The sequence below is a fragment of the Hemibagrus wyckioides genome, linkage group LG06 (assembly GCF_019097595.1).
Source record: "Hemibagrus wyckioides isolate EC202008001 linkage group LG06, SWU_Hwy_1.0, whole genome shotgun sequence".
In the NCBI taxonomy this organism is placed as follows: Eukaryota; Metazoa; Chordata; class Actinopteri; order Siluriformes; family Bagridae; genus Hemibagrus; species Hemibagrus wyckioides.
In genome coordinates, this window is record NC_080715.1 from 15,992,795 (window position 1) to 16,016,879 (window position 24,085).

Consider the following 24,085-nt stretch of genomic DNA (forward strand, 5'->3'; position numbering starts at 1 on the left):
ATACTAATAACCAGCCCAAAAGCTCAGGCCTCCTGAATGAGTGTTGGGGGTTTAATGCTTTTTCACTGATGACACTGATCACAGCATGGCTCTCAGAACAGTACACAAAGCAATAATTTGGTTCTCAATACAAGTACCAAAGCCTGTAAATAAGTTATTAGCTCAGGTTATTATCTCATCAAATGCTTAATATGATCTAGCAAGAATGCATGAGGAAACTGATTTAATAGCAGCTGAACTTAGAACATACCAGATGTGAGTTAATGTCTACAATGCATTCATGCTTGCATTAAATGAATAAAACACACAATGGAAGAGAGAATCACAGGCTTACTACTGTGCATATTCTCTTGACTGCAACCGTGTATGTGTTTGTGGGGTCTGGCATCGATCGCCCTGCCATAAGTCACTAATGTTTAATGAGCTAGTAGGTCAATTAATCAACAAACTCTGTATCACCATCAAGGAAACACAAACACATATATAAGCACTTGCATTCACTGGGTTAGGCAACATGCACAGTATTTTAAAATATGATGTTATCTTTTTTATCTGTGAATACACCTGAGCAGGAAGATTAACAATGACAAGCTATGGGTTCTTCACACAGGGGGGTGTAATCCAGGCCAGACAGCAAGCCAGTATGTCAAGCCTGTATTTAAGAGTATATGCATGTGTGTTGAGCTCAGTTCCACAATGTCTCTCAGGCGCAGCGGAGTGACACTGCTGGTGCACTGCTCCGATGTGTTTTTTTATGGGCTTTTCAGTGTGCATTAGCATCACATTAATGCTTGCACTGCTCACCACTGAATTAATGATGAAACTGTGTGTGTGCATATATGTGTGTGTGTGTGTGTAGAAGACATAGAGAAATAGAAACAGAATGAGAGAAAAGAGAGAGGTGGGGTAGAAATAGATACAAGAAAGTGTGGATGATTGTGAGTGCATAGAAGAGAAAGACCTAGAACAGAGTGCAGCTATTGTTTCAATTGAAGCTTTTCTTTAAAATGCCACATGAGCAATATGTAGTGTAGGCTCAACGTGCATTTGTGTCAGCAGTCATTGGCAAACAATCATCTGTATCAGTATGTAGAACAGGAGTCACTCAGACTACTGTAGATACCCCTACACTGGATGGTGCTGACATTTTTTATTAATAAAATAAGGTTTATTCCTATTATTTGCAGATGATGTTTTCTGCAACTGAAGTTGACTTCTAACACACACTTTCACTTAACAGGTATATTTGCTTCCCAGGCTTTTAGCTTGACCTTTTATGAAAATTTTTGGGCATTAATAAATAAAAAAAAAAGTTTACACTTTACAGGTCATAGACACACAAATGAGTATGAAGAAAATCAGGCTTTTTAAAACTTTTGTGAATCTGGCAGTACATTTTAGTTTGGTTTGGCTAATGCCAGCATTTAGACACAACTTTAGACACAACAGCTAAAAGACTGATACATGAGGATACTATTATGATCCATGTTTTGGAACCTTAGCTCTGGGACCTTTGTGTATGGGTCAGTTACATTTCAGTCATTGCTTTTGGTCATAAAGCTGTGGGTAGTACTCATAAGAACAGCCTCAGAAAGGTTCCTTAACAGGTTTGCTGAGCTCGCTTTCTATGACAGGGTGCAATCGGCTCTTCCAAATCATGAGGAACCAGCTAACCGTATCTGATGCAGGACTGTCTCTGTCTGGTGTGCTGAAAGATTATCTCACAGTTGGCTTGAGAACATCTAGGGATCCCCAATAGAAATGACCACGGAGAGAGAGACATCTTGGCTGACCTTCTCAGATTGTTGTCACTGCAGACAGGAAAAGTGGAAAGAAACTGAATGAATGAATGAATGAATGAATGAGTGAATAGAAATACCCCTACATGTGAGAGATTGTGTGATGCTGGCATTCTATACTGGGTGTATTTCTACCTTCTGCCCAGTATTGCAGGGATAAATTCCAGATCCACTATAACACCCAGAATTATAGATTATATAATAATATAGAAATATTTTCTTATATATTTTCAAGACCTTATTGTACATGCAACCATATTATATTGCACAAAACATCTATTCAGTTCTAGCAGATATATAATAGGAGAAAGATATATATATAAATATATATATATATATATATATATATATATATATATATATATATATATATATATATATATATCTCATCTCAGACTTTCTGACTGATAAAATTTTCTAAAAGCGCTATCATGCCTGCAAATGCAGCTTACTCTTATGTTCTCTCTTGTGTTTTATATTCTGCTTAATACTACAGCTGCTCATCAGGGCATAAATTAAAACATTAAAGATGTAAAACATATGATCTGCATTGTTTCTCACAAACAAAACTGTGCTTGTGAACTATGTTTAGTTCATCCAAGTTTTGAAATACTCCAAAATAATAAAGCACCATAAAATCATTTTTAAGCTAGCACACAATCATGACTTCTTTCATTTGTTGTTTTTGGTGTGGCAGTGCTCTGATTAAAAGCAGCAATCCTGTTATGCAAACCTTTAATAAAATTGCATCTCAAAAACAGTCACATGTTCTTATAAAATGCTAATAAACACAGTGAAGTGATTACGGTATTTCTTTGCTTATGTTGTTGTAGCAGAAAATCCTGGGATACACTGCATTTTACATTAACTTACTATAAAATGTCCGGTGCTACATTTTCCCCCATAGTCCATAAGCATAGTGCTTAACCATAAAATACTTTAATTTAAAAATTATAGCACATTTTAATGTGCAGCAGAATCTAACTTGGATAATTAGAAATTGAAATCAGTCCACTGCTTTTGCTTTGTGCTGCTTTGTTTAAGAAGATGTTGCCCTTTCTTTTTACAGACTATTGACTTTTGCTGATCTCAGTTTAGGTGGCTCTGCACACTTTGGGGTGAATATGGCGTATAGCCAGAGACACAATGTCATGAAGCACAGACTGAAGAGGGTGCAAATGCAGCTTAGCATTTTATTTTTATTTAAAGGGCATAAGCAAGAAAATTGAAAACGTGATTCAAAGACTTGAGCAATAAACAGGCTAAGGTCAGGGGATCAGCAATTTGAGGGAAAATCCAAAAAAACACACTTGTTGATTGTATAGTGACAAGTGAGATTGTGTATAGGTGTGCATGATCAGAAGTCCAGCAATTGTGAATGTGACAAAGTGTGTGTGTTTATGGAAGTGTAGTCCAGGTAGGCGGCTGTGTGTTCTGTGAAATGGAGTTTTATTGTGGATTTCTGGGTTGACCTGACACACGCTTAATGAGACTGAGATGGTCTACTGCTTGTTCATTGGACTTGATTAAGTGTAGACTAAATTCTGCTGTCTTCAGAGACTTGCTAATGAAAGGCATTAGTAAGAAAAGGCATGGGCTCTATCTGATAATGTTAATAGTACATGGATTGAGGACTTATTAAATAAATGCAAATGTTGGTGTGCATAAGCATTGTGACATGAGTGACATGAGTGACATGTGCATGGAATGAACGATCAGCCTTTTCTTGTAAGCATCTCATTGTCAACAATAGACTTATCACTCCAGATGTGGATTTTGGTGATAATCATGTGCTTGTTCAAACTAAAGCATGATGGAGTGGGACTCTCACATTTCATTAGGTGCATGGCTGAGATGACAACAAAGCGTCGCTGAGGGAATCTGTCGATAATGCTCCCCTCGGCCAGGGTCACTTCACTACTTTATTAACCCATCCTTTAGTCCCATGTCAATACAGCTTTCTCTTGGCATACAGCCGCATCTGCGACGCAGCCCAAGCTAATGGGTGAGCCGACATAATCCAATTAAACCAAGTCAGGCTTCTCCTCGAATCCCTGCATGAGCAGACAGAGGGATGCATACCTGGCTGGTCCAGCAGAGTAGTAAACCCATTCCTGTTGGAGGAGAGCCCAGTGCTCACAATGCATTAGGGATTGCAAAAATAATCGATTCTCAGATGTATTGTGATAACCGATTTCCAGAATTATTCTGATAAAATGTCATAATCACACAGGCACTTTTAGTTTTAACTTTTACACAGGCATATGCATACATTTTACAAATGTATAAATTATCAGAAGAACCAAATGTTTTGATAAAAGATACTACACACTTGGTCACACTTGGGAATAAACATGAGACAGCAAAATAATTTAGACAATAGAAATTAAGAATAGCAATGCTCCATGTAAAAAATCACAAGGTGTCTAAAGATTTCCGCATTACCTGTGCACGTGAAGAGGCTAGAAAAAGCATAGTGCGTTTTTTAAGTATTGAGTTAATACACTGCAGATTGCTGCAGCCTGCTACAGATTTGCCAAAACACAACAGAGGTGTTTCTTATGAAATATTTAATTACAAGGAGATCTAACAATATATAGAAGAAGCAATACAGTCTATGAATGTCTTACTATTTTGCTTTTCCACCTCAGTAAAGGAGCTGACCACTAAATAAAATAATAAAATAACAGATGTAAATGCACATATGTTTCGACATAGTAGCATGGGAGAAGTGGAAACCGACTTGTGTTGTCCTTTATTTTTGTGTTTTTGTATCTTGATGTTTTTGTTTTTTGCTTGCTTTCTCTTAATCATATAAAGTATTTTTTTTAAATAAATAACAAGTAAAACACAAGTCAAACAGTATTTGGCATGTCATTGGCTACTCGACACTGTGACTACACAAGCTCTACCTGCAGTAATATCTGATAAAGAAAAGAAAACGTTCCTATTGTAGAGCGGAAACAGAAGTTTCTTGGAACTAAAATCATCAACAGTCGTTTCAGTGTTTCTGAAAAAGTTCATCTGAAAGAAACCCACCTGAAATGCAGTGGTTTTATTCACTACCTAAACCATTTCAACTATAAATATATTAGTTATATTTCTGACTGAGCCATGAAACTGTAAGCAGTTGTAAGCAATAGACATGGAGTAAAAAAAAGCACTGAGTTGTTAAATTGAAGTGGAGTAGCTCTGTGTTACTCAGATATGAAAAAATATATATGTGAATGTAAAGGTAATAAGAGAGCAGAGCAGCTGAACAGATAAAGTCTTCACAAAGCGTATATTATTGTTAGCTGAAATAAAAGGAAAAGATTTATTTTCAGACCTTATTGTTAGCTTTAGATGCCCTCTGGTGCCCTCCTCCATGCTGAACAGAGCTGAATCTGACGTTTTCATAATGATTTTTTTTACTTTAACACATGTAAAACATTATGCTGCTTTATAGTGTGGGATAGAAATAAAATGTTCATTTTTATTTATTTTTTTAAATACTTTTCTATACAACCTTTAGACCTCTGTTAATATAAATCTCTCTGAAAGTAGTTTGAATGGACATTCAACTGTCAGGGAAACAGAGAGCAAACAGGATGATGTTTAAGGATTGTGTCCTATGCATCTCAGGTGAAGGGGTTTAATCTTGGTTTTGATGCTGTGTTCAGAAGATTATTCTCATACAAGAACGCAGCAGAATGTGCACACACGTACATAAACAGTAAGGATAAACAGTAAGGATAAACAGTAAGGATAAACAGATGTATGTGTGTGTGTGTGGGTGGATGGGTGCATGTATATCAACTTGACTACTATTGACATGGCTTGTGAATGGGCATCCTTTGTGAAGAAGTATAGGCCTTCTGTGCCTGTGATTGTTGGGTGTGTGTGAATCTAACATTCAGTCAAACGAAGACAGGTTAATATTAGCAGGTTGATGTCAGCACAGCCCAGACATGACAAGCTTTTACCTCCCTTTGTGTTCATTCTTTCTTTCTCTTTCTTTTACTCTCTCTCTCTCACACTCCCCCTTTATCTCTCTTCTCTCAAACTCACAAAAGACAAAAAGAACATTAGACATTAAAACCTAGATTTTGAATAATTCATACACAAATGAATGAATGTATTGAATCAGTAAATGAGTCAGTGGTCTGTGCTCAAATGAAGGGAAATTTTTGTGCGGTATTGATGAATCATTCCTTGCCAATTGAAGCTGAGTAGAATAGGCCATACTTCATAATGTTCAATCAATAGCTCATTGTAGGGGCTATTCCCTGGTAAAATGTGATTGGCTATGCAGAATACACACAAAGATATTCAATACATATTGCACAGTATATAATTAATAGGCATTATATAAATAAAAATAGGAGCTTGGATTGCATGGTTGGTTTGTGCTGATTATTTCTCTCTTTACAGGTGTTGCAGATGTACCTGCCCTTCTGTGGAATCGCTATCTCCAATGCTCAGCTCTTTGCTGCATCCAGAAAGGAGTATGATAGGAGCAGGGTAAGACAGCTACAATTGCTAATGGAACAGCCTGGTGCTTTGCCGGCAAACAAAATGTTTATTACAGAGCTACCTACTTTCAGTTAAAGAGGAAAAAGGGCAGTGTTAACCCGTGTAATAGTCCACAGTACAAACAAATCAGCAATGACGTCTAAAGGATAGTTGGGGGGATACAATGGTCTGTATCTTACATCTCATTATAGAACCCAGTATAGCCCTTCGCCCACTGCTGACAATGTGTGTATGTATGTATTGATATATAGCTGCCCACATACTCGCCTGCTGCTTACTCTGTTTTTTTTTTAGAAAGGTCGGGGTTGCGATCAGGATCGGGATCAGCATGTGTGTCTGTGTGTGTGTGTGTGTGTGTGTGTGTGTTGCATTAGGCCATGGCTTTAAATCTAAACACTGGTCTCTTGTCTATCATATTTACTACATTCATCCCAGAAGAAAGAATGAATAATGATGATGAGGGTAAATAAGAGGGGACAGGGATTATTGATCACAACACATTGTTTTACAGCCCCCATAGTATTTTATTGGGTTGAAGAAATGAATTGATACTATGCCAGTGTGAGTCAAGCATGAAAAGCATTGTTTTGTGACATACGACACTGACATAACAAGGCTTATTGCTCAATTCCAAAATTTTGCATTTGCCTTTAGAGTCCACATTCCTGTTCGCAAGTTTTATAAAAACTGTATGATCTGCAAGTATCATGAACAACAAGGTGACATTACTTTTGTGGGATTGTTCATTATTGATATAGCTATAAAATGAGCACATTTGCAGCATAAACCTTCACAGCGAAATGGTATCATCTTGTTGTTAGATGTTCATGAATAGGGTGGAAAGGCAGAAATATGCAGCTATATACATAACTATTACTGGTGCTGGCATTACAGATGTGCAGTGTAAAGATGAACCAGATATAATTCAATCATTTTCCATCTATTTTTACTGGTGGGACACCTGCAGTATCAACAGGCTGAGAAGGTCAGCTCAGACTTCTATATCCTCAGCCACAGGTTCCAGTAACTCCTGGAGATCCACAGATGTTCTCAAGTCAACTGTGAGATATAATTTCTCCAGTGGTGTCTTTGTTCACTGGGACAGTTTTGATTTGACTCTAGTGGGAGCTGGTCAGGGGTGTCAGCAAAGTGATATATCACATTTCCAAAGCTAGTTTTCAATGCAATTGTCTAGCTCAAGTGAAATCGCCTGCCACATGACTGGCATGATCTTGCAGGTGGTCAATATCATTAGTGCACTCTGTGGATGGCTGGCTCCAAAACCCTGGCAGTGTACACTTAGACCCTCTTCACATCTCGCATAAATATGCCTCTTGGGTGATTGGATCAAAAGTGAACAGAACTAAATACAGGTGTGAACAGCGTTTCGAAGACGTATAATGATGTGATCAGCCAAACCACATTTTTGGGTGGTCTGGGACGCCGATAGCCACATCACATTTGCAATGTGAATGAATGCATCACAAATCACAGCTCTAAAGGACCAACCACACGAATGCTGTATTGCCCTAACCTAAATATATGTAACCATTGTGTGTTTGAAAATGGTGCTGAATAGATAAAGCTTTCGCTTATATACAGTGAGGGAAAAAATTATTTGATCCCCTGCTGATTTTGTACGTTTGCCCACTGACAAAGAAATGATCAGTCTGTAATTTTAATGGTAGGTTTATCTGAACAGTGAGAGACAGAATAACATCTCAAGGAATTTGGGCCCACTCCTCTTTGCAGATCCTCTCCAAGTCATTAAGGTTTCGTGGCTGACGTTTGGCAACTCGAACCTTCAGCTCTCTCCACAGATTTTCTATGGGATTAATGTCTGGAGACTGGCTAGGCCACTCCAGGACCTTAATGTGCTTCTTCTTGAACCACTCCTTTGTTGCCTTGGCCGTGTGTTTTGGGTCATTGTCAGGATGGAATATCCATCCACGACCCATTTTCAATGCCCTGGCTGAGGGAAGGAGGTTCTCACTCAAGATTTGATGGTACATGGCTCTGTCCATCGTCCCTTTGATGTGGTGCAATTGTCCTGTCCCCTTAGCAGAAAAACACCCCCAAATGTTTCCACCTCCATGTTTGATGGTGGGGATGGTCTTCTTGGAGTCATAGGCAGCATTCCTCCTCCTCCAAACACGGCGAGTTGAGTTGATGCCAAAGAGCTGGATTTTGGTCTCATTTGGTCAACACTTTCACCCAGTTCTCCTCTGAATCATTCAGATGTTCACTGGCAAACTTCAGATGAGCCTGTACATGTGATTTCTTTAGCAGGGGGACCTTGCGGGCGCTACTGGATTTCAGTCTTTCACGGCATAGTGTGTTACCAATTGTTTTCTTGGTGACTATGGTCCCAGCTGCCTTGAGATCATTGACAAAGTCCTCCAGTGTAATTCTGGGCTGATTCCTCGCCGTTCTCATGATCATTGAAACTCCATGAGGTGAGATCTTGCATGGAGCCCCAGACCGAGGAAGATTGGCAGTCCTTTTGTGTTTCTTCCATTTGGGAATAATCGCACCAACTGTTGTCACCTTCTCACCAAGCTGCTTGGCGATGGTCTTGTAGCTCATTCCAGCCTTGTGTAGGTCTACAATCTTGTCCCTGACATCCATGGACAGCTCTTTGGTCTTGGCCATGATGGAGAGTTTGGAATCTGATTGATTGCTTCCTTCTGTGGACAGGGTGTCTTTCATACAGTTAATGAGCTGAGATTAAGAGCACTCCCCGAGAGTGCTCCTACTGTAATCTCAGCTCCTTACCTGTATAAAAGACACCTGGGGCCAGAAATCTTTCTGAATGATAGGGGATCAAATACTTATTTCACTCATTAAAATGCAAATCAATGTAGAACTTTTCTGAAATGCGTTTTTCTGGATTTTTTTGTTGTTATTCTGCCTCTCACTGTTCAGATAAACCTACCATTAAAATTACAGACTGATCATTTCTTTGTCAGTGGGCAAACGTACAAAATCAGCAGGGGATCAAATAATTTTTTCCCTTATTGTAGTTTATATAAGTTACATAGTTTCATTTATCACCTTTATAATCTCAATCGTTTATACACTATATGTTGCCATAGGTTTATTTATTTGTGTACATTTAACAATTTACATGTTTATCTGCACTTATTCATTTGCACAGTTTCTCCTATTTGCACTTCTGGTAAGCGGCATTTTGTTATATATATATATATATATATATATATATATATATATATATATAATAATTTAAAAAATAATAATAATAATAATAATGATCATCATCATCATCATGAAATTGTAGCATTATTATTTACAATATAACAGCTTGTAAATTGAATATGGCATCAACCTCAATGATAATACACAGAAATTAAAAATGTAAATACATTTAGAATTTAATAAAAGATAAATCTCTTACTTTGTCACTGAAATGCCGTGTCCAGTATCTTCAGGCAGTAAGCAAGTATCAAATCTTCAAATCGTTGCATAGAAATAAAACTATCAGCCCACAAAAGGTCACTGAAATGTGTGTACTGTTGAACTCTTGAACATCCTTTAATGTATATGTGTGTGTGTGTGTGTGTATGTGTGTGTCCGTGTCTGTGTGTGTGCAGGCTTTGTTAGAGGTGGTGAATGATTTGTTTGAAGAACAGACAGACCTAGAGAAGATTGTGAGGAAGATTATGCATCGTGCTCAAACACTGCTCAAGTGTGAACACTGCTCTGTACAGCTTTTGGAGGACATTGAGTCTCCGGTGATTATCCTCTTAGCTTTCCTCTTACCCCACATTTCCTTTCTTTTTCTTTCCTAGGATTTAGGAAGAAATAAACATTTGATTAACAACTATAATTTTCACTGTATTTGTCCAGTCTCTATATTTTTCCCTTCCCTTCCCTTCCCTTCCTTTCCTTTCCTTTTTTATCTTGCTAATAAATATCATAATGCTCATGACAGATGCTGAAACTCTGAAATCTATTGCAGGTAGTGAAGTTTACTAAGTCCTTTGAGCTACTGTCACCGAAGTGTAGTGCAGACACAGAGAACAGGTAAGATCCTTAAAATTGGTTAAACACATACAAATGCACACACCTCTACCTGGGCGATTTTTTTTGCTTTCAGTTAATAGCTCATCTGAGTCCAGCAGCACATCAAACTTTCGCAGACTCAGCTGGAAACGTGTGCTTATGTTTCCTGGCTAATAGGAAAAGTCACATTGCTGGCATTATTCACAGGTGGTGGTCCATAGAATAGTTGCTCATTTCGTTTTCTATCGCTAATTTAAATGGATGCTCTTTTATTATCAGTCACAGAGCCATAAAGACACTAGAGGGAGAAGGGGAAAATGGCAAACTGAAATCATAGTTTAAAACATGATTATCTATACATTTTAAATCACTCTTTTTTACAGTCCTGTTAAATAAATTGCAGTTCTTCTCTTACAGTGAAACTGAACAGTCTCAGCACTAAATAAAGACTATATTTAGCTGAACTGACATGAATTGTGACAGAAAGTGGATTCAGGCCCACTTTGTATTTGGGAAGTGCAAATAATTCTAGCATTACATCCTGCACTCTGTTGCCTGCTGATGAATTTTAAAGCTGCACATTACAAGGCTGTTAAATATTTCTTAGAAGACTCATTAACTGCTTAGCAGTGTGTTGTGTTATGCTGAGCTGCGTCGATGGGGACTGCGCTATGCACGTTTGATTGATGATTCTCCAGTGCTTCTGCACCAGAGGCTTGGGGTTTCTCCCCATGTCAGCTGCTGCTCACATTCTCAATTCTGCACTGCACAGTATCTTCGGACTCTCTCTATTCAGCACTTAGGAAAACCCAAACTCCCTAGCTCAGCTCTCTGAGCATCCACCACTATCTTACTGCAAACACACAAGACACCAGCCCACCTGCCAACACATGCAACCGTTAGCCAATAAAGGAGTGAAGCGGGTGGTTTTAAGAGTGTGAACATCGTGCCAAAGCTGCTTTAGAGAATGGTGTTGATTGCTCTCTCCTAATTGCGGAGGAGAAATACTGAAATATCTGAGTGCTTGCGGAGTTTTGTGTGAGACATGCGTGATTGTGAAACATAGCTGTTCGTTTCTGGCATGGTGGTGCTAAATGCAAGTGGAATCATTATGGCAGAAGAGAGGATACACACCGCAGTGCTATCAAGGGGCTGAACGACACTCAGCCCTCGCTCTTCTCACTACAAACACCTGGCTAATGCTCCAGTGCCAAGCTGTGAAATCACATCCACTGATGGCTGTGTCTGTTAAAACAACGTTTTTAAGCTTGATGGCTCTATCAAAAGAACAAACCAAAGCTCAATAAACATTTTATACCACTGTTTAAAGATCCATAACTCACATAAGAGCATGTAAAAATTGTGGGATTGTTTGATCCAATAGTGCAGTTATCTCAGAAAGCATGGCTTCTATGCGTCAGGGACAAATAAACATCATCTAATGGACAAGTATAATTTCTGATTTTATGTCCAGCCTATTAGGCCTAACTCTTTTAAAAATACATGAAGTTTAAAAGCATTAAAAAGGGAATTATATGTGAGGCTTGCTTCTGTGCGAAATCCCAAATTGTGCATCTGAAGCTTTACGGCTTCACTTGGCCAGTAAGTGCAACATACAGAACTTATGTGTTTAATTTAGAGAATATTTCCACAGTAGGAGCCATTATGTCCATTATGCATGTGTGATTTGTTCTGTGCTGCCCCCATAGACTCGAGCTGCCTGACATACAACCCCTCAGAGACTGGTCTCATTGCGCCTCTCCAACACACATACACACACACCTCTCACACTCTCTGACTAAAGCAGCCGAGCAGTTCAGCAGCTCACATGTAAAAGTGCTATTAGCTGTGTTACAGTCATGTGGGTGTGAGGTGGAAACCTGATAGGGCTGTGCTGTGAACATGAGAGATTGGGCTAATGACACAGAATGAGAGAGAGCGATAAAGGAGGCAGCTGTATGTCTGTCTGTGGCACGTGGGCGGATATGACAATCAGAGTGGTAACTTTTCATTAATCCAGCATGCTTGCGAGAAGCTCATTAAAATGCATGAAAGGGTCATTAGATATGAATCACTGCCTGGGGAGGGGCACCATAAACAATACCAACTCCTATACAAAAGGGGCTTTGAGTTATACAGATTGCATTTATCAATGTGTATCCTTCACCTTACATAACTAGCTAACAGCACCTCTAATCCAGTACATCTATCAATACATAACTCTCTTGTTCAATGGATCAGGTCTAACCCCCTTCTGCATACCCTTGTATTAAATGTGGACATGTACATTTCCCATCATCCTTTATTTATTATTGATGTTTCAGTTTTAAGGACAGTATGGAGAAGTCCTCGTATTCAGACTGGCTGATTAACAACAGCATAGCCGAGCTGGTGGCCTCCACTGGTCTGCCGGTCAACATCAGCGACGCCTACCAGGACCCCCGCTTCGATGCAGAGGTAGTTATGCCTGCATGCCCTGCAGCCCCAGTGCTACATTCCCATCAGCTCACAATTACTACTGTACTACTGTAATCATGAGCTTCCCTATGAAAAAACCTTTATAAATGTCATTTTGAGTCGTAATTACTAGTTAGACACTCTGTTAAAAAATGGAGGCCAAGCTGTGAGGTATAATGACTGGCACAACATACCATATCACTTTGGCAACAAAGAAATACAAGCAACATTATTCAAACAGTACACTGTAGAATCTAATCGATACGAATCAAATGTCTTGCTGAAAGGACTTTTTTGAGAGAGAATTTGATTAATGTACGGCCACCTCAGCATTGTCAGTATGTCTGTATTCTATGTGATAGGTTTTACCCCGGTAAGGGCCAGAAAACAGACATACACATGAAAAAATGATTTCAGGTTGATCCAGAATTTGGGCTACTTGAGACATAAACCAGATAAGGTATGGAAGTTACTCAGCGTTGTCATGTAGAGAAGTATGTTATATGCCTGGATTTGAGCTGCTTTCAGGTAGTGATCAGTGTACAGTGTAAATGAAGCAACAGACCAGAGTGATGTGCTGCTCTGCACCAGTCCAGCTTTGATCTCTGGCTGCTGTCGCACACTGATGAATTATATAATACAGCTTTGATGTATCTTTGGCTAAGATTCTTTTAGATTTTCTCCTGTTCCTCTCAGAAATTCTGGCATTCATGCTGGTATATTGTGTTCTATACAACAATGTGCTACACTGCGTACATGTCCTATGGGATTCAGCCAGCCTGTCTTTTGCTGAGTTGTGCTGCAGGCATTACAGTAAGCCAGGTAAGTTTCGTACTGTACTGCAGCATGACACAAATGAAGTGAATTGTGTGTGTTGTCTATGTTTGCATTAGGCAGATCAGTTCTCTGGGTTCCACATCCGCTCTGTCCTGTGTGTGCCTATTTGGAACAGCAATCACCAAATAATTGGTGAGTTCACAGATTAACATCCAATATTTTTCTCTACAGTACCACTTCTACCCTGATTATGTGGTACACTCTTCAGTAGTGTGTTTTGTATGATGTAGAAGGAATAATTTTTGTGTTTGTGTGCACTCATTGTATATTGCATTAAATGTAGAAAGACAAACTGGTTTCCAGAGATCTTGAGTGTGTTAAAGCCCATAAGTAAGCGTATACATATTCCAGTGAATTCAGGTGTGCGTGTGTGTGTGTATATATGTGTGTGTTTAAGTTAGGATTATGTGTTTGTGAATTAAAGTTTGCTACATGTGTGTTCCTGTGGATGTGTGAATGTGAGCAATAGAGAGCAGGAGAGTGTGTGCTATGTGCAAATTCTGCAGTGAGGGTGTATCTAGGCGTAGGTGGACTCTTATCAGGAAACAGATTAAAAATCATTATAACCACACAACGGCATGTGGAGGTGCAGTACAGAGTCAAGGATGTGTTCATTCACAAAGATTAGCTTTCTGTCCCATCTTTCTCACACACAAATCATCTTTGAGGAGCTCTGAACAGATTAGGGTTAATTCTTAGAATTAGGCACCTATGCAAAGACCAAACAATTTAGAATTTTTGTAACATAAATGATATTTTTCAGAACTCTTGTTATATGTAAATTTATATTTATCTTGTCTATTTAATAGGTTTAATCCCCTAATCCTCTCTGGTCTATAAAAGCTGAATTCTCCATTTACTATCAATTAGACTCTTTAACCCAGCCTTTGATTTCTTTAATGAGTGCATAAAGGGCAAGGAAGTAAAGGAAGCCATTTTCTCCCAGGCATCCTGCCAGCCCATAGGACTTGAACATAAAGGAAGCCAAGGATACTCCCATGACAGCTTAAACCACATCGTAATCATTGCCACACACACACACACACACACACACTAATGCCGTTCATCCGTCCAGCCACACACCTGCGGTACACTTCTCATTTATTTCTTCATGTCCCAGATAGGAGTAAGATTTTGAGAAACGTTCAGTAATTAGGATTGTGTTTCACAGTATATTTTACCCTCACTGCCATATAATTGTATTGCAGCTTCATCAGCTCGTGTTTGTTGAGTCATTAAATTCCATAGAATGTAAAATTTGTGTCAAAGCGTGAGGTTAAATGATTATATTCTTTTTGTATTTACAATTACTTTAAGACAATTACATAATTATTGTCATCTTTTAGGGTTAACCTAAACTTCTTAATTGGCAGTTGCTTTTATCCTAAATGATTCACAGGTAAGGTAGAATCCAGGCAAACATTATACATCACTGACAGCGATACAAGTTCTAAGTTTGCAGTTGACCATAAGATAGCTAAACGAAAAACTGAGAGAGACACAACTAGGTGACTAAGTAATTTTTTCTAAAACGTTTAAGCAATTTTTGGTGGTCAAATTACACAACAATATTCATATAATAACAGTATTACACAATAATAATCATTATATACTAATATGAATGGCTGCATAATTATGACAATAAAGCAAATAGGATAAATACAATGTTTTTGTTGTTTCTTGTGATGTGGATCATGTGGCACATTAGTGTTTTTCAAAATGTGCATGTACAGGCAGTCTCAGAACAGCAGTCTGCCAACACTAATGATAAATGTGGGTCACCTACAAACATGAAGATGAACTATCACAGCAGCAAAACTGGATCTGCATAAAAAGAACTGAGTGTGTAAGGTGAACAGAGCCTATAATAGCAGCCGCATGTTTCTTCAGTGCAGTACACCTTTATCATTAGTGCAGTAGATGTAGACCAATAACTTTACATTTCTATCAGAGAAGTAGGTCTGGATCTGTATCTGAATCAGTAATATATACACTGCTCAAAATCACTTAAATCACACATTGGGCTTCGATGCATGAAATATAACAGCTGAAAATCTTTACTTACATAAATTGCATAATTTGTTGAGAACAAAATGAAGTAACAATGGTCAATAGAAACAAAAACCCATCAACCCAGTGAGGAGTGCATTCAAAAATCACACAGGAAATCAAAGTAAAAATTAGAAATTACAAGCTGATCCAACTTGCATGAATTTCATCATTGTCTGGACATACTATTGAAGAGGTGGTGGATGGTGTCCTGGGGATCTCCTCCTAGACCTGGATCAGGACATCACAGTCTGTGGTGCTACTTGGCAGCTTCAGAAGCTCTAATACACAACATCAGCAAGAGGTTCTCAATTGAATTTAGGTCTGGGGAACATGAGGGACAGTCAATGGCATCAAAGCCCTAGTCATCCAGAAACTGCCTACACTCTCTGGCCACATGAGGCTGGGCATTGTCATGCACCATAAGGGACCAAGAACCCACTGCACCAGCATAAAATCTGACAATGGCTCTCAGGATTTTATCCTGTTACCTAACAGCAGTAAGAGTACCCACTGTCTAGCACGTGGAGGTTTGTGCAACTCTCCAATGATATTTCTTCCCAGATATCACTGACTCACTGCAAAATCGGTCATGATGGATGATGTTGCAGGCAGCAGAACGTTCCCCGCGGCATTTCCACGTCTGTCACATGTGCTCAGTGTGAACCTGTTCTCATCTGTGAAGAGAACGGTGTGCCAGTGGTGGACTTGCCAATTCTGTTGTTCTCTCGCAAATGTCAATAAAGCTGCATGGGTCTGAGCTGTGAGAATAGATCCCACTGTGCAGAAACATGCACACCAGTATCCTACTGGAGTCATTTTGTTGGGCTCTGGCAGTCCTCCTCCTGTTCCTCTATGCACAAAGCAGCAGATACCTGTCCTGCTGCTGGGCTGTTGCACTTCTACAACCCTGTCCAGCTGTCCTTGTGCAACAGTCCATCTCCTGGTATCTCATCCATGCTCTTGAAAATGTGCTGGGAGACACACCAAACCATCTTGCAATTGCAGCTATGGATGTGCCGTCCTGGAGAAGCTTGACTACCTGTTCAAACTGATAGGGTTGCAGGTACTGCATCATTCTACAAGTAATGACAAGGACAATAACAAAACATAAAACTAGAGACAAATCAGTCAGGAAGGATAAGGAGGGAGTAATTGTCAGTGGCCACCACCTACAGAATCATAACATTTTTGGGCATTGTCTTGCTTCTGCCTCTCCAGTGCATCAGTTGTCACATTCATTTGCAGCAAAGAAGGTGAATCTGATTCACAGTCACTTATGCTTCCTAAATGAACAGACTAATATCCCCTGAAGTTTAATCGACTTAGTATTGTAATGTGATGAATAAATGTTCATTTGAGCAGTGTATATTTTCTATATAGCTGCATGTATGCACTGTACTTCATTAGCTGTACCTTATGTTGTTATTATTCTAGAGATTATTGGGCTAGAAGATGTGTAGCTATATGGCTCCAGCCATAGAACAGTAGTTGTCGGAATGTAGAGACTGTATCTCTGGAGGAATACTTTCAAGACTGTATTTCTAGAGCAGTACCTTAGGGACTATGTCTCTCTAGCAGTAGCTAAAAAATGAAAATAGTTGCTTCAGGACTGCATCTCTACAACAGTACCTTCAAGACTGTATCTCTAGAGCAGTACCTTAAGGACTGTGTCTCTCTTGCAGTAGCTTTAGGACTGTATATAGAGCAGAAGCTTCAGGACTGTGTAGAGCAGAAGCTTCAGGACTGTATCTACAGAGCAGTAGCTCTAATTAATGAATAGATGGCTGCAAGAGTGGGGTCTGGCAGCAATGTGTCAGTGAAAGTACAATCTTTTTTGTGTAGTAGCATTCATCACACTGCTGAGAAAGAGACAGCAAAAAGGAAAGTGTTTTAAATTCTTATTGAATCCTGATTTGTGAAAGATTTTAGCTGAATGTGCTTTCAAAATGAAATCAAAATTCTAATCTCATAATAGCAACATTATGAGAGCTACATGACCCATGCTGTATGCTGTGTGTGTTACAGGTGTTGCACAGGTCCTAAACAGGCTGGATGGAAAACCATTTGATGATGCAGACCAGAGACTGTTTGAGGTATGAGTTATGTAGTCAGTTTCAAAACTATTACTATGTATTGTCTTGTCTGTTGCTTCACTAATCACATAGACTTCTTTCCACTGTTCACTGTTTCTGTGTCATTCCTCTCTCTCTCTCTCTCTCTCTCTCTCTCTCTCGTTCAGGCATTTGTGATATTCTGTGGGCTGGGAATCAATAACACAATAATGTACGATCAGGTGAAGAAATCTTGGGCCAAACAGTCTGTAGCCTTGGACGTAAGTCTCTCCAGACACATATACACACAGATACACACAGACCCCGCCCCTAACCTCACCTCCACCACATAAACATTAGGACTGAGATGACTGATGATAGTATCAGGAATCACAATAGATTGCATCGCAATAGCCTCAATAGATCTATCGTGGTGGCCAATTAATGTGGTAAAATGCGGTTTATGTGCTTTTAACCATGGTACTTGGCAATAAAGGTGATTTTGATTCTGATTCTTTCAGCCTATTCTGTAGTCCGATATGAACCTGAATAGCCTCTTTCTCTGATCTGTCTTGGCATGCCAAACAGATAAAGCTGTGCTAGCTATCCACACATGGATGTCTGAAATGAAATGAAAACAAAACAAAACAAAAAAACCCTGAGATCAGTGCTACATCGTTACACAAGAATTCAGTCGTCTACTGTTCAACACAGAGCTCATGCACATGCAGTTTATATAATTTGCTTCAATTTTATAATGAGCTTAGTTACAGCTAACTATTTGTCAGGTTTGTTTATACTTCCAGCTTCGGTTTTGCTAATATTAGTGTATTAGTGTCTCATTAATAAAAAAAAAAATGACTAAATGCTAATGCTAGTGAATAACACCTACAATCAATTTGTAACCATTTTCTGGTAGTTTTTGCTGCAGTGACATAAAATATGCATGACACATGATTCTGGCCACATCCTGGAGTTTGTGTTGCTGCAGCCTACAGCCTACACTGCAGTCATTTGTGATGCTATCATCATTCGGTGATAGTTAATCATAATCTCACAAACCACAAAACACACACACACACATACCTAGGAGTCATATGGAGACAAAAATTCATTCGGTTCACAGTGGCACATGTGACATACAGGGTACTGAACTTCCTCTCCCTTAAACACTGGTCTCTTTCTTCCTCTGTCCTTTTTTTCTTAATCCCTCCCACTGTTCTCTTTCCTCTCTCCTGTTCCAGTTGCATTTACCTCTTGTTCTCATTTACCCACTGCTTCCTAACCTCTCACTCATCATCCATCACAATTAACCTCTGTGTCACTTCAAATTGTATTTTATTTAAATGCCAATTCAGATGTACTATATGTATTAGTGTAACAAAGTAGCTTCACAGAATGTTCAGGCCCAGAATCTTAATGAGCAAGCTGTGGATACCAGTGTCACAGAAATACTCCTTCAGTGTTTATGACCAACAGTCTGCTGTCTCTCCATTGTTTTGACAGCTCTAATGCCTTGTACCTGATACAACCATGTCAACATAATAAGATGTTGGTTATTTTACCAAAACACAAATCTCAAATTGAGTCACATTTTTATTGTGTTGAAAAGCATCGGTTCAGCATCCCAGTCAAGGGAATTTATATATTTTGGGGTTTATTCATAAAGCTTTTTAAAACCAGATCTTAGTTTTAAGGGACCTGATATGATTGAACAAATGACAAATATTTCAATAATAACTGTTATGTTTAAGATTTGATATTAGTTGGCTGATGATGCTCTACTGGTTGCTTTGCAGGCTTTTACTTTTCAGTCTTCAGTAGGTGAAATACTCAGTGGGGTTCAACTTGGCTGATAGTATTGGCCATTATTTGGATCTGGATACACTGGTTGGGGAAAGGGCTTGCTTTTAGGGCTGTCAGTAAGAGATTGTCCTTTGAACCCAACAGTCCGTGATGCTCTTTACAGACAGTGCTATGTATACCGCTTGGTGATGCTAAATAAACATGAGCAAGCTTGATGAAATATGTAGGGTTAAAGAACAAGAGTTTATTGCATACACTTGGTTTGGGAGCAAGAAATGTGATGGTCCAGTGAACACTGAGGGAGAGAGAAAGCAGAACGCATCACTTTATTACCCTGCTGTCTGCATAAACACAAACATTAATACTGTGTGTGTGTGTGTGGTGGTGGTGGGGGTTAGGGGGTTGGCATGATTTTTCTGTCTTTATGGGGACAAGGATAGGAATATCAGACAGTTTTTTTTAGCCATGCAGACTTTTAATATTTGGCTTGTCTGGTCTCCACTTGGAATGCCTCAGCAGGAGTCATCTCTTTCCCTGATTTTACACTTGATTTAACTTAATAGTTAATTGCTAAGAGTGGTCAAGCTTGCACCACACATTATTCAGTTATTAATGCTGAATGTCGAAATGTGTAGGACATGAGATTGACATCATATCAACTAGTCTCTCTCTCTCTCTCTCTCTCTCTCTCTCTCTCTGTCTCTCTCTGAAGGTGCTGTCGTATCATGCCACTTGCTCTAAAACAGAAGTGGACAAGTTTAAGGTAAAGTTTAACATGAAGCAACACAAGTTTTTCCTTCTTAATTCTTAATGATATTGCATTACCATTACCAGTAGTGTTATTGTTCCAGGGTCCCTGGTTCAGTCCCAAGCATGGGTTAGTGTCTGTGTTTATGTTATGCCTGTATTGCTCATGCCAACTTGGGGTTCCTCTGGGTTCATGCCAATATGTGGACTGGCTACATTAAATTGTTCACATGTGTACATTGTGCTCTGAGATCGTACATCGTCCCATTCACACTAGGTCCCTGCCTCATATTTGTTCCCAAGCCAGGCTCTGGATTCACCATGACCAGGATAAAACATTTACTGAAGAATGAGTAAATGAAACATGTTTATCAATTAACAAGATACTGAACTACAGCATATTGTCCTCCACAGCTGTCACCTTCATTAAAAAACATGCCTTTCTCTATTTAAAAATGTGAAAGTAAATATACATATCATGAAATACATGCATGTTTGTCATGCATATAGACAACAATTGTATGTTACACTATTTATTAACAATAATGGCAGTTAATAAGTTCATTACTGTTCCTGCATTACTCATACCATCACAGTAGAGTGATATTTCCTTCGTTAGTGATGGCACATCCGTCATATTAAACTTTTCCACAATGATTTTCTCTTTGAATGCCTTCATAGGCATAAAAAAAATTGCTGGAGGCTTTGAAACCTGTAGGCTTTCAGTAATGTGCACAGCAGAGACTAGTACTGCTCAAATAATGCAGCTTTGAGCTCTGTCTCTCTATCTGTTTGTCTTACACTCTCTGTCAGACACCCACTCTCTCTTTCATGTACTCTCTCTCTTTCTCACATTCTAACACACACACACACACAGGATCATTTTAAATGTCACTGCAACACGAGCTCAATAGTCATTCATAAATATAGTGCAGTAGCACCACTAAAGCACTGTTTTAATGTTTCACCAATAAATGTATATATATACAGTGCTGTATATAATACATTACCTCGACCGTAGAAAGGAAGAGAGAAGAAACACAAAGGGTGAATGTGAGAACGTTATTAATTTCCCTTCTTATTCAGGCTAGGCTCCAAAGGGACTATTCTGCAGAAGGCAGTAAAGCAATGAAACCCTGAAACGGTGATAAAAGGCACCACAGACATGTGGAAACTAACACACAGAGCCTTAAAAGTGTGTTTTAAATATGGTGGAGTAAGACTGACAAGATTAAAATGTTCTCATGAATATAAGATCTGTGAGAACTGTACTCGGTTTCAGACTAGTGAACAGATGAAGAGACCATCGTTTGCTTGTTGTGGATGTTTACCACCTCTTGATATTATTAGTATTGGAATTCACAGATACCTATAATTAGCATCTGTCAATGACGTCACCAAAACACATCAATTCCCTTGCCAATGCTTTCTCTCTCTCTCTTTCTCACACTCTCTCTTTTTTTCTGCCACACTGTGTGAGCTCTATCTATAGACCCCCTCATTAGCAGTTTATCTCTTTGCTGTTGAGATTCTCAGCTGTGCAAAGCTCAGTTTTAATTGGATAAGCAGACGCTGTGGAATCAGTAGCATCAGTAAGAAGCTACAAAGTGCTCCTCCATTCATAAAGGATCTGAATGAAATGTGATGAACACATGGCCATAATGCAGCCATCCTCTGCATCCCTCCAGCTTGTGTCTTTTTGTGTCGCCATGGATTTTCCAAGCCTTTGTTCTTGCCATTCTCTGGTCTTTGGTTCAAAGAGAGACAGACCACTCTCTGTGACTACAGTGCAAACTGTCGGAGATTAGTAGATGTGGATTGGCAAGTTAAGCATTGAATTAAAGCCACAAATCTCTTTGACTCAATGAATCTGCTGTGTCCTGCTCATACTGGGTACAATATTACTTTAGCTTCCTGTTGAATGTCCAGCATCAAGAGACTGCTTATGTTTTGTTATTATTAATGTGTTGTACCCTGGCCATTCAATATTTTTAATTCCTGCTAGAGAACAGCCAAAATAAAGCACACATGGATGGATAGGATAAACACATCTATATACTGTACACCAAAATTGATTATATACTGTTCAAGCAAATTAATATGGAACCATCCTCCATGTGAAACTGTGCCAGAAATGCACAACCCTGCTTTGCTATTTCTGGCGTTGCTTTTGAGCTCCTGGTGTCCAGCTGTCTGTACTCTGTGAAGATCTCCTGATTAAATCAAGGTCAGGTGTGAATAATGTCATAGCGCAGCCACTCAGTATGTGTGGTGTCGAGATCATCTGGCTACAGATGTTGCAACACCAAATTTTGGCAGAAGATAAGAAGGACTGTGGCGTCCTACAGGTGGCTTCTGTGTCACTGAAAATATGACTAGGATCTAGCACTGAACGATATCTTATCAGCAGAAAATCCCCTGAGGATATTGTTTCTATTGTTCAGCAGCTGGAAAATCAAGTCATCCCAGTCAGTACAATGCAACTTGATCAGTTCCCACCTTACGACTCACCGTTAATTAATCCGAAATCACTGAATGCTACAATAATGATGCCTATAACAATTTGTTCTCTCTACTATTAGCAACATAAGTGGTTCATGGTAGTGGACATGTCTAATGGCTACTGGTCTGTACATACAGCACTTGAGTCACAACTAGGACTGGCCTTACATAGCATACAAGTAGAGGCTATGTCAAGGTCAACTGTATAGAACATCACTATTGATTTACAGGCTTTGTACCAGAGTAGATGAGGAAGAGAACATGGCAAGATCATGTGAAATTATATTATCATCTCCCTCTGAACCTACGTTCACACATATAGTGTTTTATCACCACAAGTCGCAAGTAGTGTCCCTACTACAGGTTGCCATAGTAATAACGGTTATCAGTGGGTGGTGCAATTAGCATTCCACTTGGTGCTTGTGTATAAAATTCACAAGTGTATACATACATCATATCATACAAGATGAAGGACGAGCACTGTGCACTCTACTGTCTTCACTTCTTATGGTAGTTGCTGCTCCAAACTTTAACTTTTTCTCAAATTTGTCATGTTATTGGACACGCGCATATGTAGTCAACTCCTCATGCCATATTTTGGTCAAATGTTCGATAGCACACAGATGCTTTATTAGCTCCTTGCTGAAATATTAACAATTCATTAAGGTAAGAATTCACTAAGATCAAACTTATTACAGTTACATTGATCTCTAAAGAAAAACTTGCTTATTTTAAAGTCAAAGAAACTATTATTTTAGTGATTTTTGTTTAGGAATAATGGTTTTAACCCTGTCTAATTTTTTACACGGGTAAAAAAATTTTTTTGTTGATACAATCCTGTACACATGTTACAATGAGTCAAAAAAAAAAACATTTATAGATGATCAATGATAGGAACTGTAAGTTGACTGTCATTAACAAACCTATAAGCTGTTTTGAACATGCCTGTGGCATGGTTTAGGTTGTTGCTGCTTAATAGATAATCTACAAACACTCATGACTTATGCCTTTTTCTTTCACTTTGTTTGAGTTTGATGTTTTGTAGATCTTATGTACAATATCATAGTGTCTCTAGCTGTATCACAATTTCTAAGCCAGGTCATTTGGGCTCTATTGATGTATTGATATATTTTATGACGTTACAAGTGAATTGAAGAGCAGTTGACGGAATCAGTAGATAGACTTATTCATTAAAGATTATAGATGTATATACATTTAACTAACCAAATAAAGTGGTACCTTTAATCTGATCAAAAACACTTTAGAATGTGAATGGATGTGATGTTTTAAAATATT

At 38.8% G+C, this 24,085-nt stretch overlaps 1 protein-coding gene across 2 annotated transcripts in view; it reads left to right on the plus strand.

Annotated features, from left to right (window-relative positions):
* Positions 1 to 24,085, plus strand: part of pde11a (phosphodiesterase 11a) — a 54,564-nt gene that overhangs the window by 10,695 nt on the left and 19,784 nt on the right. Inside the window, exons 3-10 of one of the 2 annotated variants that reach the window (XM_058392114.1) lie at positions 6,213 to 6,302; positions 9,926 to 10,066; positions 10,294 to 10,358; positions 12,662 to 12,794; positions 13,688 to 13,763; positions 17,709 to 17,776; positions 17,923 to 18,015; positions 20,253 to 20,303. In XM_058392114.1, coding sequence (XP_058248097.1) covers positions 6,213 to 6,302; positions 9,926 to 10,066; positions 10,294 to 10,358; positions 12,662 to 12,794; positions 13,688 to 13,763; positions 17,709 to 17,776; positions 17,923 to 18,015; positions 20,253 to 20,303 — 717 coding nt within the window. The remainder of the gene's footprint in view (positions 1 to 6,212; positions 6,303 to 9,925; positions 10,067 to 10,293; positions 10,359 to 12,661; positions 12,795 to 13,687; positions 13,764 to 17,708; positions 17,777 to 17,922; positions 18,016 to 20,252; positions 20,304 to 24,085) is intronic. The other variant, XM_058392115.1, reaches the window with a different exon arrangement.